Raw genomic sequence first — 18,118 nt, forward strand, 5'->3', positions numbered from 1 at the left:
CAGGCGGCCGTGAGGATCGCGTGTTTTCCGCGCAGCCGTCGGCTCCTGGGCTGCGCCCCCCCGAGAGGCTCCCCGGCGCCGCCTCCCTCCGCCGCCTCCCTCGGGGCGCCCCCGCCTCCTTGCGGCCGGGGGTGGGGAAAGGCAGCGGCCTCGTCGGAGGAGGCGGAGCCGGGCCTCCCTCGCCAGCCTCGCCTCCGCTTTTCAAACACAAACAAGCGCCCCCGGGGAGCCAGGCGCGCCTCCGCCAGCCAAACTGTTGCGCGGCGGCGGCGGCCCGGAGGAGCAGCCGGAGCAGCAGCAGCAGCAGCAGCGGCCCCAGGAGGCGCGGCGCCAGGCAGCCCGGAGGAGGCAGAGGCAGGCCGCCCGCCGGCCCCCGCGCCGCGCCATGTCCCGCTCCAACCGGCAGCGCGAGTACAAGTGCGGCGACCTGGTCTTCGCCAAGATGAAGGGCTACCCGCACTGGCCCGCCCGGGTAAGGCGCCGCGGGAGGCCGGGGAAGCGCCGGCAGGGGCGGGAAGGGGCCTCGCAGCGCGGCCCAGGCCCGGCTGCTCCCGCCAGGGCGCCCCCGTCGCTCGGGCGGGAAGGAGGCCGCGTGGCCGGGCGGCGGGAGAAGCAGCAGGGCCCGGGCGCCCGGGCGGGCCGCAGACGAGCGCCAGGCGGGCGCTGCCGGCCAGAGCCGCCCTCCAGGGCCCGGAGGGGTCCCTTCGGCCTGCCGCGCGGGCTCTTGGGCTTGCGTCCCTGGGCGGGCGGGCGGGCGGAGAGGCACCTGGCGGACATGTCTCCACGCGGAGGGAGAAAGGGGCTCCCTCGCCGGAGGTGGGGCGCGAAGCCGAGCCCCCTCGTGGCCGGGAGTTCCCAAGGCGGGTCCGGGAGCAGCCTCGCCCTGCCCGGCCAAGGCGGCAGGTCGCAGCACGAGGCGCAGGTGAGGCCTGCTCCAGGCAGCCGCCTTTCCTTCCGCGCGGCCCGGCCGCCTCACCTGCGCCGCTTTCTGCTCTGGGGGAACGGGAGGCCCTTGCGTTAGTAGCCATTCATTCGGGAGAAATAGTTGCCTGCAATTATAGCAATATACTAATACTGAGGAGCTGAATTCTTTGGGATAGAAAAGCGTCCAGTTATTTGCTTAGAAACCCAAGTGGCCGCAGCACTTGCTAAATCCTGGCTGCTGCCCGGTGCATTCAACCTAAAACTGCGCTTCCCAAAGTTTGGTCTCCAGGTGTTTTGGGACGACAATTCCCATCATCCCTGACCACTCGTCCTGCTAGCTAGGGATGATGGGAGTTGTAGTCCAAAAGGACCTGGAGGCCCAAGTATGGGAAGCGCTGACCTAAAAGGAGGAAGTGGTTATAATGCCCTCCAGGTGTTGTTGGACTACAACTCCCATCACCTCTCACCATTTTCCATGGTGGCAGGCAGGGACTGATAGGAATTGGAGTCCAGCATTGTCTGGAGGGCACCATGTTGGCTATTCCTGACCCAGAACGCTGTTGGGTGGGCAGTACCCAACTAAGTCCAGACCCTCTGAAAATAACAGCCGCAAGTTAAGTCACAATCATTCATTTCAGTGAATTGAACTAACACTGGATACAGTTTGTCGGACCCCCTCTGGAGGTGGGGAGATCTTCTTCCTTGGAGGTTTCTGAGCAGAGGTTGGACAGCCATCTGTCAGGGATGCTTGAGCTGATATTCCTGCATTGCAAGGGGTTGAACTACCTGACCCTTGGGGTCCCTTCCAACCAGACTGTGCTATGATTCCAGCCCTTTCTGTTGAATCCCACTGATTTGTCATAGGCTAAGTTTACTACACGGGTGGTGCTGTGGTTTAAACCACTGAGCCTAGGGCTTGCCGACCAGAAGGTCAGCAGTTCGAATCCCCGCGACGGGGTGAGCTCCCGTTGCTTGGTCCCTGCTCTTGCCAACCTAACAGTTCAAAAGCACGTCAAAGTGCAAGTAGATAAATAGGTACCGCTCCGGCGGGAAGGTAAACGGCATTTCCTCACGCTGCTCTGGTTCGCCAGAAGAGGCTTAGTCATGCTGGCCACACGACCTGGAAAAACTGCCGGCGGACAAATGCCAGCTCCCTTGGCCTATAGAGCGAGATGAGCGCCGCAACCCCAGAGTCGTCCGCGACTGGACCTAACAGTCAGGGGTCCCTTTACCTTTAAGTTTACTACATGGTGTGGTGTTTCTCTTCTTTTTATGGGTGTTCTTAGCCACCCTGGGCTGTGAATGAGGAAGGCTAGTATGCAAGAGGTGGCACTGATGTGTCTGTCCCAGGAATGTGGTTTCTGAGGTCAGAGGCTTCCTCCCACCAGCAGCCAAAACAACTAATCCCCCGCCCCCATTTACACCAGATCTCCCTGTTTCAAAATTTCATCCTATATTGGTGCGGAGCTAGCTTCTACTCAGAGCTGCAGGGCCTTCTCTGGCATGGCCCCAAGGCTATGGAAATCTCCCTCGAGAGAGAGATCCACTGGGCAGCTTCTCTGCAGACTTCTCAAAAACAGATCATGGAGCATTTTGTTTCAGTTGACTTTCTTTGAACGACTTTCTTTGCTGGCCTTGCAGTTTGTTTCAACCCCGCGCCCCCTTTTTTGTGGAGTTGGATCATAGAGTGGTAGAGCTGGAAGGTTACCCTAGGGGTCATTGAACCCACCCCCACCCCAATCACAACTAAATAATTCCTGGCAGCACCTCTGCATAAAAACTTCCAAGGAAGGAGAATACACCACCTTCCCATGGTGTTTTATGATGATTATTTCTAATAAAAATAATAATAGTTGTTAGTTGCTTTTTAAAAGAACTACTCTTGTTCCTTGTTGGTGGGGGTGTCACTTTCCTCATGCAGACCTCCTGTGCCGCCGCAGAGTTCCCCTCCGTGATTTTTGGAAAGGGGTCTGAGCTGCCACATTGGCCTCTAAAGACCCCTTTACTTCCTTTGCTTATGGCAGTTGGATTTGGGTGGGTGTCACCCCATTTTGAATGAGGATACCTACGCAAGGGGGGCGAGTGTAGTGTTTGTTGGGTCAAGGGCAGTGTTAGAAACTGAGATATGAAATCTAGGAGCTAAATGGCACCTTAAACCTAGGTTATGGGCGCAACAATGGAATGTCTAGCCATGCTTTTTTTGTAATATGAATACAAAGCTGAAAATGAATGAACAGCAGCTCAAATCTTATGTTCATTTTTCACATGGTCTAGTCCTCATCTGAAGACTGCAAAAAATTAAGCCATACTTCCCCTGCCCGTCTCCCCTAATATTCTTATGAGGGTCCCTTCTCCAATCCTCAGAGAGTGGTTGGAATAGAGGAGGCAGCAAAAGGTCCTCCTTTCGTTCCAGCCAAGGCAGTTTTAATCTGAAATCTTAAGTGCAGTACTGCACATTAGTGAAGTTCCCTGTCGCAGAAGGCACCTAGAACAACAGGAGTTTCAAACACTGGTCAAGAGCATTAGCCAAAAGCTAAACCTCTCGATTTCCTCCATCTGTAATAGTGCAGAGTTATACCAGCCTACCTTACAGGGATGTTAAGAGGATTGTTGACATAATGTTTGGTTTTAGCCCGTTAAGCCCTTTTAAAAAGCTCTGTATAAGTACATGTGTGTCTTCTTGTTTTTACTTGTTGTGTCTTCAGTTATTTAATTATTTCTGTTTATTCCTGTAACCATGAGGGCTAGAAGCTTGGGGTTTTTATCAAAATGAAAAAAGGGAAATTCAGTAGTAGCTCATTTGATTAGAGTGTGGTGCTGATAATGCCAAGGTTTCAGGTTTGAACCCCGTATGGGATAGCTGCATATTCCTGCATTGCGCAGTGGGGTGGACGAGACGATCCTCAGGCAGTGCTCAAAATTAACCAGGCGCGTTTTGCTACTGTTGTGGATCCAATTGTGCCCATGTAGAGAATTACTCCATGTAGAGACTTACTCCATAGTAATTTCCATTTCCACCGTGTGCGTTCCTCCTTCTTGCACACTGGGACAAGTGAATTTTGTAAGAGGAAGCTACAATCAAGCAATGTAGTTGAGCTCATAGAATTGTAGCATTGGAAGGGACCCTGAGGGTCATTTAGTCCAACCCCCTGGTGAATAGATATTCCTTTGCAGCAACTGCAACCTGGATTCAAGTTGCCATTTGTCGCCTAGCTTATATACCCAAGTTTCTAACCCTGTCATGTCTCTTCCAACTCCACAATTCTATGGGTCTGTTGCTGCGAGAGAAACACTTTTGTACTTACTTCTGAGTAAACCTGCCTAGAACTTGGCTCCATGGCCCTCAAATGACCATCGACATGATGAGCAGTGAAACCTGCATATATTTGCGTAAATATTTGTGTGGCTAAAGTTGGATACAGCCCATAAACTTTGTGTGTTTTGCCTGTCAATCTAGGATCCCCCTCCTTCTTCCAAGAAGCTATAGGGGGTGCCTTCCTTTAATCAATTCAATATTCCAGCTCCAGCAGCGTTGCCAAAATCTTGCCACACACACCCTCCTTGTTCACGCAAACCAGCACAGCACGTTTCCGAAGCTTGTCTGCTGTTGGTTGTTAATTATATTATGTCCTGGCCCAAACCCCGCAGGGAGCCACTGTCAGCCAGTGCCACACGCCCCGTCGATGATGGGAGCACTGTCCCTGGTGTGGACATTACTGAACTAGATGCCCCAATGGCCGACTCTGTTCCTCTTTAAACCAGACTTTTGTGGGAAACCATGAGGACTAGAATCTTCCGCTTGCAGAAGGGATACAGCTCAGCATTCACAATTCACCAGGCACATTTTGCCCCTGGCTGTCGGCCACTTGTGACCAAGTGAAGATGCCGGGTGCCAGGATGGCGCCTGACGCTCCCCCCATCTGGGGATCCTTGGGCCTTGCCTGTTTTCACACACTAACGACACATCCTGTAGAATTCTGTCTGTTATATTTTATCTGCACAATCGGAACATATTTCGGAAACCAAAAAGTTGTTCTGACAAATATGACTTTCCAGCCGTCTGGCCCCAAATGCACCTAGACATTCCGTTTTGGCGTCTGTAAACCTGGTTTAAGGAGCCATTTGGCTCCTCCCTTATATATCTGAGTTTCTAACACGGACGTGGTCGCAGCTCGATGCTTGGAGCAGCTGCTTTGCATGCCAAGCAGTCCAGGTTCAGTCCTCAGCATCTCCAGGGAGGACTGGTAGAGACCCGTGCCTGAAGCCCTGGTGAGCTGCTGCCAGTCAGTGTAAGCAGTACTGGGTTAGACGGACCAGCAGCCTGTATAAGGCAGCTTCCTATACAGGGAGTGGAAGAGACCTGTCTAACCTAAAGCTTTATGATGGGGTGGCTGGCCTGGAGCTCCCTAGATGTTGCGCGACGGGCTCCAACTCTCCCAGTCCCTTAGCATTGGGCCCAATCCTGACTGGGTCCCACGGGAGTTGGAGTTCAGCATCATCGGGGGGTGTCGGATAAAGGGAGGAGCATGAGAAGCTGCCTTATACTGACTCGAGCCATTCACCTGACTGACTGGCAGATGTTCTTCGGGGTCTCTGACTGGCAGGCTTCCCCAGCCCTTCCTGGTGATGCCGGGAGTCGCAGCTGCAGGGCATATGCCCCAGCGCTGAGCTTTCCCCCAGGAACTTAATTTCATTTTCACAGGTATTTAATTCCAATAATCCGGGTGGGATGTTTTACATCAGGGCTGTTTGCAATTTTAATTCAGCATTTCTCCATTCCCCAAAGGCATCACTTTTAAATCTCTGGATCAAATAAACTTTCCAGTTTTCCACTCTAATATATATGTTCTGGAGTGGAAGCATGCACATCAACTGGGTATCTTGTTTCCAGCCCAACTGAACCTTGAATGCTACCCAGGAGCATAATTAGAACCTCTCCAGCAGCGGAGCCTACGAAGGTTTTGCACTGCAAAATTTAATAGACTCATAGGGTTGGAAGGGACCCAAAGGTCATCTGGTCCAGCCCCATATGATTGCAGAACTTGTATCTGCTTAGGGGAGCCATTGCATATAAGGACATTAAGGAAGGTCCGATATGGCTTCACATTGGATGGGAAACTGTGCGTTGCAGGGGGTTGGACTAGATGACCCTCAGGGGCCCCCTCCATTCTATGATTCTAAGCAAGATCACTTCCTGGAAGGCAAAGTGCCAATAACTTTCCAGAAGTAAGGGCGGCTGGTAGGTCCTGGGCAGAGGAGTGTTTCTCCACGATAAGGAAAGTAGATGACCACGCTGTTCGTTTGGCGTAAGCCGATATAAACGAATGGTAGAATAATAGACGGCCTCTTGTGTCATATTGATGGTGCTAGAGCTCAAGAGTCTCATCTTTGCTCCGGATTCACTCTCTTACAGAGGAAACGGGGCCTGCACTGTGCTTGAAAGGTGGCCACGGATTCTGGCGACACTGACAAGCTCCTGTTCCTTTTATATGTTATACTGATTAAACATTACATAAAGATAAACAATAAATGAGCTAGTCAGGAAACGCAAGAGAGGTGAAATAAGCTATGACCTAAATGCGTTTCTTTTGCATTCAGGTATTTCAACCCATGTTGTTAAGGAGTGTCGAGGCTGCAATCCCACACCCAAAGCCACTTACCGGGGGGTAAGCCCCACTGAATTAAAAGAGACTTCTTCTTTTAAGTAGACATGCATAATAGGATTGTGCTAATGTAGCTACACTTCTAAAATAATCTGGATTAAACTTCAGAAAAGCCTGGTTTGGGTTTTTTTAATGCACCATTCCACGCAGCTGCTGCAGCTGGCCATGGGGGTCCTGAGTCCGCCCCCCGCCCCCAATCCTGGGGTGGCGCTTTCCCCCATGTTTCATTCCATGGGGCCCGGGTTTCCCCACACCCAGCTCCCTCCGCTGCTCCAAAGGGAGCTGGGAGCCACTGGAAGTGTGGGGTGCCCTATGGTGGCGTCTGCCAGGCAGGCCTGTTAATTTGCCAGGGAACCTTCTCAGGGTCGTGGCTTGATTTGCTGCGAGGGGCCAGGCGCACCCAGAGCGGTCGATGGGGAAATGGATTTCTAGGTTGCCATGGCAGGAATCGAGTGGTCCTGTGTGGGCGCCTTTGGAAGACTTCCCAGCTGCAAAGTGGAGGCCTGCTCAGGCCTCTCTTTGGAAGCAAGGGAGTTATGGGCACCTAGCAAAAACTTCCTCCTCCTCCTCCAGGCTTTCCTTGGTGCACAGCCATTTTTGCCTCTGCCTGCACCGGCCGCCCTGTTTGCTGGAAACCCTGCTGCCACGGGGCCTGGGAATGGCTGCCTTTTGTCATTGCCGCTCTTGCAAAACAAAACAGAAGCCGCCTGGCTCTCTGCTGCTGCCGCCTCTTTTCTTCCTTCCTTGCTGCGGCCGTTGGGGGAGAAGGGGGGGGGGAGGAGGCCTCTCCTCCTCTCCCAAGAGGGAGCCAGGAAAGCCTTGCGGTTTGGGGGGAGGGGGCTCTGTCCTCCACGCACAGATGGTCCCTGCTGGCTCTGCAAGAGGTGCTCCTGTTTCAGCACATCCAAGGGTCCTCTGGGCCCCCACCCCATGGAGGCCAACAGAGCAGGACCCCTGGCCTGGCTGGGCTTCCATGCCCCACAGGGCCTGCTGGATCTCCCTGGCCCCCACTGGGCGTGTGCATCCTCCTGATGCAATTTCGTCTTCTCTTTTCTATGTGCTTGATGCATTTTGTGCAGTTCTAACACTCGGCCATCTTACATTACCAGCCCAAACAATTGCAGTCTATTTCAAAACCCATCAGAAGTTTTAAATGAGCACAGAAGATTGACCCAGCAGACCCGATTTAACCGTCTCCATTTAGGCAGCTCAGAAGTGTTTGTTGTTTCGATGCTGAGCAAATCAACCTGTTTGGAGGGTTTCTTAGCAAAAGGATGCATCCAGTTGGCCACTGTGAGAACAGGATGCTGGACTAAATGGGCCCCCTTGGGCATGATCCAGCAAACAGGCTCTTCTTAGGCTCCTATGAGATGGTGGGAAACAAATAGGGCTTGTTTTCCCCTCTTGTGACTCTTGGAAAGGTGGCTAGCGGTTTCTGCAGGTGGGCCAGGGCCTCTTGCCCCCACCTTGCCAGGCTGGTTCCCCCCCCCCCCAGGTTTCCAGGCTTGGCTCCCAGCCGGAGCAGCAGGCAGAACTCACCCCTCTGTTCCAGGCTGCTTTTGAACCCTGCTCCTTCTGCCAAGAGCAAAAGGAAAGCCACTCTCTCTCCATTTGTGCAGGCTCTGCGCTTGCGGAGTGACAGGGGCCTCATCTCTGCACATCCTATTGCAGGGGGTTGGGCCAGATGACCCCTGGAGGTCCCTTCCAACTCTACAATTTGGGTTGATCCAGGGTCCGGTCTGGTTGCATTTGGGATCAACCAGGGAGTGGGGAAAGGGGCTTCTCTGGCCCCCAATTTGCCCACCCCCCCATTCCACATCCCCACACTGAGCATCTTTGAGGCCCCTGCCTGCTGGCCTCCCTGTCGCAATCAGGCTCTGGCCCCCCCAGCCAGGGAAACCTGTTTCCCAGCCGGCCTTTCCTGTTGGCCCAGATGGTCTCCTCCATCACCCGCCACCCACCCACCAGACACCCAGGTGCTCCTTAGGGTGCCCCCCCACCCATCCTTTTCCAGATAATGCTGATCAGGCTCCCAAAAAACCTTGTGTGGAAAAGAGTGTTTGGGAGGGGGACCCCCCCCCCCGTCTGCCCTGCCTGGTTGCCCCACAGTGGGCAGGCCCCAGGTGGAGAGGCATGGGGCTGGCAGGGCAAAGCCAGGCCTGGGGGGCGGAGCTGGATTTGTGGGCCTCCTTCCTGCTGCTGCCAGGCTGAGTGTGCCTCTGGCCCAGCCTCCGGGCGGAGGTGCCTGGCCTGTGTGTGCTTGCATGCGTGTGTTAATGTGGGGCCAGTGCCAGGGGGGCAGAGGGCAGAGGCCTGCTTTGCTTTGCTTTGCTTTGCTCTGCTCTGGCCCTCTGCCCTCTGGCTGGGCTCCCCTCCCTCCCCTGCCAGGCCAAAGAGAGGCAGAGAAGAGAAAGGCCTTCACACAGAGAGTTAAACTTTGGAACTCCCTCCCACCGGAGGCAGGGATGGCCACCAACGTGGGTGGTTTCATAAGAGGATTGGACAAATTCACGGAGGAGGAGAGGGCTATGGAAGGCTAGGTGGTTGTGCTCATCCTGCTTGCCAGCCCCTGTGAGAAGAGGAACCAGGCTCTTCTTGTGTTCTTATGAAACCTCCGGGTCCAGAGGCAGTCTATCACAATCCCTAAGTTTCCAGATTATATTGAGTAGATGTGAGAACCGGAGGCTGGGCTAGATGGGCCCCCCCTGGCCAGATCCAGCAGCCAGGCTCTTCTTAGGTTTATATGGAGCCTCCAGGTCCAGAGACAGTCTATCTGGATTCAGGAGGCTGGGCTAGATGGGCCCCTTGGGTGGCTGCAGCGGGCTCTTCTGGGAAAGGCCTCCTGCCTGGGTGAGGTCTGTCTTTGCACCCAGTTGCAGATTCCAGCCAACCTTTGCACCTGCCCCTTTGCTCTCGGGGGGGGGGGGGGGGAGGCTGCCCAGGGCGCCTTGGCAGGTGCTGGGGCTGTGGGTGCCCAGGCCCTGCTGGGGATCTCCTTCAGCCCTCCATGGCTGCTCTTGAGGGTCCAAGAGCCCCTTTGCCCAGCTGTCTGCATGGGGCAGGGGGTGCCTTTCCCCATCTCCATTGGGAGGCATCAGGGCTTGAACCCGGGACCCTTCCCAGGCCAGGCAGTCTGCTCCCCCACTGATCTGTGGCCTTCCCTCTGGAAACACAGTTAAGGTCCCAATCCTCACGGTTCCAAACATCGGGAGCTGCCTCCGGGTCTGTCTCACTCAGTATTGTTGGCACGGGCCGGCAGCAGCTGCTCACTAGAGGGATTTGGGTTGGTGGAGGCATTCCCAGCCCTACCAGGAGCTGCTGCCTGCGGAGAGGGAACCTGCAACCTTCTGCCTGCCAAGCAGCTGCTCTGCGGAAGAGGGAGGCATTGTTGACCCTCCGTGGGGGCGGCTGTTGCTCCTCTCCCTCTCCTCCCACCCCACTGATAACGGCAGGGGGGTGAATGGGACCGGCCCCCTTGGCCAGATCCCCAGGTGGGACAAAGGGCGCTCTCTGGGGTGCCCCCCCCTTGGCGCGTGTGGCCGCCTCCCTCCCTCTGAGGAAACCCAAGCGAGGCTGAGAGGCAGGAAGGGGCCTCCTGGCAGTGACTCAGCAAGGGTGGCGGCGGAGGCCACTCCTCCTCCTCCTCCTCCTCCTCCTCCCTCCCCTGTGAGTCAGGCTGGCAGGGCCGGGCCAGAGGGAGAGGCTGCCGGATGAGGCCAGAGGCCCCTCTGCTCCAGCCTCCTCTTCTCCCAGTGGACAAACCCCCCTCCAGATAGACTGCCTCTGGACTTGGAAGCTCCATAGGAACAGCAGGGGAGCCTGGCTGCTGGATCAGGCCTAAGGGGGCCTCACAGGGGCCGACCAGCGGCTCCCAAGGAAAGGCCGCCCCCCAAGAGCCTGTGAATTCTTCTCCTCCTCTTTTCAAGCCATCCAGCTTGGCAGCCCTCACTGCTGCCTCTGGCAGGAGCCTGTTCTGATGGAGCCTCCAGGTGCAGAGGCAGTCTGTCTAGACCCCTAGGTTCTATGGGGCATTTGGCCAGTGGGAGAGATGGGCCCCCTTGGGGCTCTTGCTGGGTTCTGTGAGTGGGGGCTGCAGCCCCCCTGCCCTTTGGAGGCACTGGGCCTCTTCCTCTTCCTCCTCTGGCAGCCCACCTGCCTCCTTCCCTCTGAGCCCCCTTTGTTCCCCTTTGCAGCTGGGGGTATTGGGTTTCCCTCCTCACCTTCCTCCTCCCCCAGGAGAAGCAGCACCTGCCTCTTCCTGCAGCTCAGAAACGCCCAGGGGACCTGGGAGCAGGATTAAGCCTTTTGTCTCCCTCCAACCTTTTTTCTTTTTAGCAATCACCAGATTTGGGGGGGGGGGCTGTTGCCTGGGCCAGGGAGGGGCCCACATGGAGGGGAGGGGCATTTCTCAAGCCAGGCTGCCAGCAAACAGCTTCTGGACAGAATCATAAAATAACTGTTGAGTTGGGAGGGACCCCGAAGGGTCATCTAGTCCAACCCCCTGCATTGCAGGGATGGCAGCTGAAGCATCCAGGACAGGTGCCTGGAGGGGCAGACAGAGGCCACAGATCATGCACAAAGTGCTTTGCTGGCCTTTGGGGATCTGCCCATTCACCCCTGCTTGAGTTAGGTTTGCTTTTCAGCATCATGACCCCCCCCCCCTTTAAGAAGCACCCATCTGGGTCAGAGGAAGACTCCTGCCCCTGTGAGGCCTCAGGCAGGCCATGGAAGTAGCCAGGGGGGTTGGCCGTCCTAGGGGCCCATGGAGCCCCCCACCCTGATTTCCAGTACCCCTAAGAAGCTAGGAGTCAAGATAGACTGCCTCTGGACCTGGAGGCTGCCTAAGAACATCAGAACCTTCTGGATCAGACCAGTGGCCCACCAAGGCCAGCATCCTCTTCTCCTGTGCAGAAGCCAGTCATTCGCTTGGGATAGTGAGGACTAGAATATTGCTTTGTGTTTAGGGTGAGAGCCTGCAGGGCAGCTGCTTTGCTTGCAGAAGTCCCTGGCTGTTGGCCAAGCCAGCTGGGGGTGATGGGAGCCGGGGGTTTGGGGTTTTGGTTTGAGGTGGCAAAAGGAGCCCCTGGGGGCCAGCTGTGCAGATCAGAGCGGCCCCAGGCCGGCAGGTGGCTTTGCAGTGCCAAAATCACATGGGAGGGAGGGAGGGGGCTGGATGGCCATTGTTAGGCAGAGAAGAAAATCCAGCAGGAATTTGGAAGTGCTCCTCCTCTCTTCCCATCTGCAGGGGCCGGGAGCAGCCTGGCCATTGTTCCTCCCTGCCCCCCCCCCCAGCTGCAGAATCTGCTGAGCTAAATTGGCGCTGCAGTCTAGACAGGAGCTTACCATTGGTCAAAAGGGGGCAGGGAGCCCTTGTCCCCTTGCAATCCTGGCCCTGTGCCGAACATAAGAGTGGCTGCCTGCCAGATCAGTGCCCCCCCCCCCCGTGCGTTCCCTAGCACCCAGGAGGCTGGCCCTCCCCACCGGCCCCCCTCCCCAAAGCAACCTGTAAGATGGGGCCTTTTAAGCAGAACCCAACTGCTGGGCTTTTTGTTTCAACATTCAGTGTTCATTTGTCCACCATCTTCCTCTGTTGCCACACCTGAGGCGGTTTGCAATCCGAAGAAACAACAGCATATGCAATAAAAGTCACATATAATGATCCAATCCCATGTCAAAAAGTCATAATATAAAAATATGACTTTAAGCAACTTAAAATAACCAGTTGAGATTCCGGCCTTGCAGGGGTTGGACTAGATGACTGTGGGGTCCCTTCCAGCTCTACAATTCTGTGGTTCTTTGAACTTGTATCACATAATGTCCAATAATCCATTTGAAATTAAAGGTAAAGGGACCCCTGACCATTAGGTCCAGTCATGGCCGACTCTGGGGTTGCGGCGCTCATCTCGCTTTACTGGCCGAGGGAGCCGGCGTACAGCTTCCGCGTCATGTGGCCAGCATGACTAAGCCACTTCTGGCGAACCAGAGCAGCGCACGGAAACGCCGTTTACCTTCCCACCAGAGCGGTACCTATTTATCTACTTGCACTTTGACACAGTAAGATTAACTCAAAAAGATCAGTGATTAATAATAGAGAAGAAGAGTTGGAACAAATCATTGATAAACTATAGCTGATAAAAAATAACAGCAAGTCGGAAGACATTAAAAAATGCAAAAGGATCACACTGAGCAACAAATTCACATAACTTATTTTTGAAAACCCCAAAAATATATTTATATAAATATCCTAAAAATATATTTATTCTCCCCCCCCCCCATCAGACTTGGGGGGTGGAGAATGTCCTGGTGCCCCCCGTGGCCAGTCAGCTTAATTCAGAGCCCTCATGCGGGATGCAGAGTCCCTCCCCCTCCCCACCCGCTTGCTGCTTTCCTTTCTCTTTCCAGTGGTCCTCTGCGATAGACTGCCCCTGAGCCCAGAGGCTCCATTGTGGTCTCTAGCTCTCTCCTCTGTGGTTTTGCCTGGACTTAATGCGCCTCCATCTTTTTGATGATACCAGCAGAGGTATATGGCCAAAAGAATTGGCCTTGTCTGTGATCTTAGCAGCTCAAATAGTCACTGCAACCTTAGTCCCAAAATCTGACACTGGGCGCTTAGCACCATTGCGGAGCTATTGTGGAGAAAATTAGGAGATACTTTGAGATTTCAGTGCAGACTAGAACCTGCAGAACCTTTTTGTGTGATTTTGTTACATATAAAGTGGAAGCCTTGTTTTCAAGGCAGCCCTCCTTGCCAGTCTGGAGCTAGAGAATGACCTGATTCCCGGCTGGGGGTCCCTTCCGACTCCACGATTCTGTGACTCCCAAAAACTTCTTATTCCTTTTCCTCTCTGTCCAGATCGATGAGATGCCAGAGTCCGCTGTGAAATCGGCTTCCAACAAGTACCAGGTCTTTTTCTTCGGGACCCATGAAACGTGAGTAGAAGGAAGCAGCCAGTTTCTCCTTTGCGATGGGGATTCGCCTCTGCCCCTGAACAGAGCTGCGTGTGCGGATCTCAGACTTTGGAGCTGCTGCTTCCTGTGTGATTTGGGGCTGGGGTCCAGCATGGGGGTGTCGTGGGAGAATGGCTGCGTACGATTGCCACTGGGAAATTCTGAATATTGAGCCAGCGTGCTAATACCGGATAATCATAATTATAATTAAGTTTTTTAAGTTTATTTTTTTTAAGGCATTCCACCACCCCCTGGCCAGGACTGTGAGACAAAATGTTGAAAGCCTATTGGAATTGTAGAGTTGGAAGGGACTCCAAGGGGCCACGGGTTCAAGTTCTCCCCTCTGGAGCAGCAGAAAACAGACTGGCTTCATGGGATGGCCCTTCAGATATTAGCTGGCCATCATGTCACCTCTTGTTCTCCTCTTTTCCAGTCTGAACAGACCTAACCTTCTCATTATAGAAACAGCTGTTAACAAATTGCTGCCTGTGTTTTGAGTTTTCCTCCTCCCTCCCTATCCCATTTCCCTTGTGTGTTATGTTCCTTTACTGTAAGCCTGTGCAGGCAGAGACTGCCTTGTTGCACTCTGGGAGCATTTTTTTGGCTGAGGAGCAGGCCATACAGATGCTCCACAGAAACGCATAAATTAACAAACTTGAAGCGAAGCCTACCACGCGTATAGGCTTCTCCAGTGGGGCTTTCAGGGGCCGGTCTGGGCCAGCCTACGGCCCTTGTTTGTGTGTGTGACTCGCGGCTCCTCTCTCTCCACCCAGGGCGTTTCTGGGACCGAAAGACCTCTTCCCGTATGAAGAGTGCAAGGGGAAATTTGGGAAGGCCAACAAGCGGAAAGGCTTCAGCGAAGGCCTCTGGGAGATAGAGAACAACCCCACCGTCAAGGCGTCCGGGTACCAGGTGCGCACTGGGGAGGATTGCTTCCTCCGCCCAACAGAGCTGCAATTCCCAGCGGCCCAAACACGCTACAGGTCCCGGGATTCCCGTGCGCCTTAAGTGTGGGGCGCAGCCAGGGTTGCTGCTCCTTCTGTGGGGCTGGCTTCCCGGCCTCCGGGGCCCCAGAGATGGGAGGCCTCGTTCCGTGGCTTCCCAGTGGGGAAACCGAGGCTGAGTGTGTTCTTTCTGCCGTTTCCTCTGCAGCCAACCCAGAAGAAGGGCCCCACGGAGGACGCGGGGGCCGAGCGGGAGCCGGAAGCAGGGCAGAAGAAGGAGACCCCCGAAGGGAGCAGCGACGAGGAGGGGAACCTAGTGATTGACGAACAGTCCAAGGAGAAGAATGAGAAGGCCGGGAGCAAGAGGAAAGCAGAGGGGCCCCTCCTGGAGGTAGGCGGGGAGTGGGGGGGGGGACGACCACACGTGGCCCACCCCACAGCCAGCCCTCTCGCAGCGGCCGGCTGGGGTGCAAAGGGTTAAAAGCGAGGGCAGGAAAAGGGTCTGGGGCGGCTCCTCCCGTGGGGCTCCCTTTCTCCTTCTCCAGGGATACTAGAGGGGTTCATTGATCAATCGATTGTGTTCCTGTCCTGCCTTCTCTCCCCCAAGGAGCTAAAAGTGGGGTACATGGTTCTCCCCCCTCACCATTTAATCCCCACAACAGCCCTGAAAGGTAGGTTAGGCCAAGAGCCAGCGACTGGCCCTCAAGGTCACACCCAGTGAACTTCCTGGCCCCCCACGGCCATTTGAGCACCAAAAGCAGGTGGCTCATTCTGGTGCGGTGAGGTCCCCCTCTGGGCTGGAGGCCCCTTGCAGATCTCTTGGGGATCGGCTCCTCCTGCTCTCCACACGGGAGCTGGTGCCGGACGCTGCTTTCATCCCAGCTCAGGCCAAGCGTCCATCCAGGTCAGCGTTGCCTGCTCTGACTGGAAGCAGCAGGGGCTCTCTGGGGCTCCAGGCACAAGTCTCACTCCCGGCCCTGTCTGGAGATGCCTCTGGTGTGGGATAGTGAGCCGGGGGTCTTACTCATGCGAGGCACGTCTGCCCCCATCTGCAGTGTTTCCCCAGGGACGGATCCTGGGTGCTGTGTCTTGGGGCCCCAGAGGTCCCCACATCTCTTTATAAAAGTACTGCTATGCCGCTAAATCACAAAACGTACCAAAGCGTTAAAATAGCGTTAAAAATAATTTTGTGAAAGCATTTAAAATATTAACAGCAGTTTCAGAGTAAAAAAGGTTAAAAGCCAGGATTGACAAACAGTTGTGAGGTTTGCACTCCTTTAATTGCCTGCATAGGAATAGAAACGTTTTTGGCAGGTGCTGAGAAGTTGGCACAGAAGGCGACTGCTGCGTCTCAAGTGGCAGGGAGGTCCACAGGCCGATGACACTCAAGGCTGGGTTTCTCGTCACGTCATTCTGTGCTGCTGCTTTACCATCTCCTGCATTTTTATTAATTTGGCGCCCAGCTTTTGCCCCTCCCCCCAATATATTAATAAGGGTTCCTAGTTGGAAGGGGATCCCCAAGGCTGATCCAACCCCCTGCAAGGCAGGAGTCGCAGTCAAGGATCCCCGAAAAATGGCCCTCCAACTTCTGCTGAAGAACCTCCAATGAGCCATAAAGCCGTAGTGTCAGAAGAGACCCCCCGAGGCCATCTAGCCCAACCCCTGCAGCGCCAGAAGCACCACAGCTCTTGAGCTGCAAAGAAGTGCTGGGGGGAGACGGGCTGGACCTCCCTGACCCCCTCTGTCGGCCTTGCAGGACTCCTCCCCCAAGCGCGCCAAGGAGAGCAAGGACCAGGAGGGCGCTGGGGGGGAGAAGCCCAAGGGCTGTGAGGGAGACGCCCCCAAGGAGAGCGAGAAGCCCAAGAAGCCGCAGCCCAGCAGCCTCCTCCCCGATGGCGGGGAGAAGGAGGAGAACAGCAGCCGAGCCGCTGACGCGCCGGCCGGAGGCGAGGGGAAGGAGGAGGAGGACGAGGAGGAAGAGGACGAGGAGGAAGAGGACGACGACAACGAGAAGGAGGACGAGGCCAGCAGAGACCACAAGGAGAGGTGAGGGCTCTCTGGCCCCGGGGTCAGGAGAAGGAAGGGTCCTGGAGGGGGGAGGGACCCCCAGGGGTCATCCAGTCCAGCCCACTGCAATGCTCCCCCTCTGCTCTCTTGCAGCCTGTAGCCGGCCGACCCGACCTGCTCTTCTCCTCCTTCTCCGGACCCGATCCCGGCCTGCTGGCGGTTTCCCTGGGTGCTCAGAACCAGACTCCGACCCGCTGCCTGTGCCCCTCGTGGGGAGGGGGGCCAGGAGCCACATTTCTGCGGAAGGAAGCGGAAGGAAATGGCTCTTCCCAGCCGCCTCCCTCTGTCCCCCCCCCTCCATCTCTCTCTCCCCTCTCCTCTGCTCTCCTGGCCCCGCCATTTTGCGGGTCCTGCGCTTTGAGTTAGTCCTTTCTAGGGGGTTGGGAAACGCTGGTCAGCCACTTTGAAATAAAAGCAGTTGAATGCCTTTTTAAAAAAACAACCATGGCTTTGGATTTGCTTCCTGGCGCTCTGGGGTGAAATTGGGAGGGGGGCTGGTCCTTTGCACCTTCTCAAAGTGGGGGGTGGGGTGGAATAAAGGGCATTTGGGTGTGCAAGGCCTCACCCTCAACCCCATGAAATGAGCCTCCAATGCCGCCATCTGCATCCCCCTCCCCAGGTTGTCTCAACGCAGGTGGCTGACGTCTGCTGGGCAGGGGGCACGCAGGGACAGCCTGCCAACGTCCCCCAGAGCTCACCCCCCCCCCACTGGCCAAAAGGGGCTCCTGGAAGACTCTGGGCAAGTGCAGCGATTGCTGGCTGGCCTTTTTTCCTTTCAAACAACTCGTTTGGTGGTGCTTTGGGGCCACCCCCCTGCAAGGAGAAGGAAGGTGGGGAAGATTCAGCCAAGGGCCCCCAAAGGATCAAGGGGGTGGAGGGACTTCCAGGAGGAAAGGTTGCACCCTTCAGGACTTTTTAGTTACAGTGGTGTCCAAACTTTTTTCAAAGAGGGCCAGATTTGATGAAGTGAAGGGCCGTGAGGGCCAACCATAGTTGTTGAGCTTCTTTTAGGATTTTACCCCAGGAAATAAACTGCCACAGGGGCCGGATTAAACCAACCGGCGGGCCAGATTCGGCCCCCGAAACAGACTTTGGACATGCCTGGTTGAGAGAAGAGGCAACATGATAGAAGTTTATAAAATTGCACTTGGCACAGAGAAAGGGGACAGAGAAAAGATGGATGTTGGGAGACAGGACAGACGAAAGTCCTGCCTAGTTAAAACTTTGGACCTCCTTCCCACAGAAGGCTCCGATAGCTGCCAACCTGAATAGTTTTTAAAGCGGATTGGGCAAATTCATGGAGGAGGAGAGGGATATTGATGGCTACTAGCAAAGATGGCTGGGCTCTGCTCTCCACGCTCAGCCGTGCTTCTGAATGCCAGTGCTGGAAGCCACAGGAGGGGAGAATTGCTCTTGTGCTTGGATCCTTCTTGTGGGTTCTCCCGAATAGGCTTGGCCCCTGTGAGAACAGGATGCTGGTCTAGATGGGTCCCTTTTGGCCTGATCCAGCAACCAGGCCCTCCTTATGTTTGGAAATCACCCAAAGGGGGAAGATGATTGAAGCGGAGGCCA

At 55.3% G+C, this 18,118-nt stretch overlaps 1 protein-coding gene across 1 annotated transcript; it reads left to right on the forward strand.

Moving 5' to 3' along the window:
* Positions 1-310: 310 nt before the first annotated feature.
* Positions 311-16,988, forward strand: HDGF (heparin binding growth factor). Its single transcript, XM_080986114.1, has 6 exons — positions 311-472; positions 13,441-13,517; positions 14,309-14,447; positions 14,688-14,870; positions 16,236-16,525; positions 16,640-16,988. Exons 1-6 carry the CDS (start codon positions 386-388, stop codon positions 16,644-16,646), a joined length of 783 nt encoding a protein of 260 aa, XP_080842240.1. The 5' UTR covers positions 311-385; the 3' UTR covers positions 16,647-16,988.
* Positions 16,989-18,118: the final 1,130 nt, after the last annotated feature.

The sequence above is a fragment of the Podarcis pityusensis genome (genome assembly GCF_964106645.2).
Source record: "Podarcis pityusensis genome assembly, chromosome: 16".
Taxonomy (NCBI): Eukaryota; Metazoa; Chordata; class Lepidosauria; order Squamata; family Lacertidae; genus Podarcis; species Podarcis pityusensis.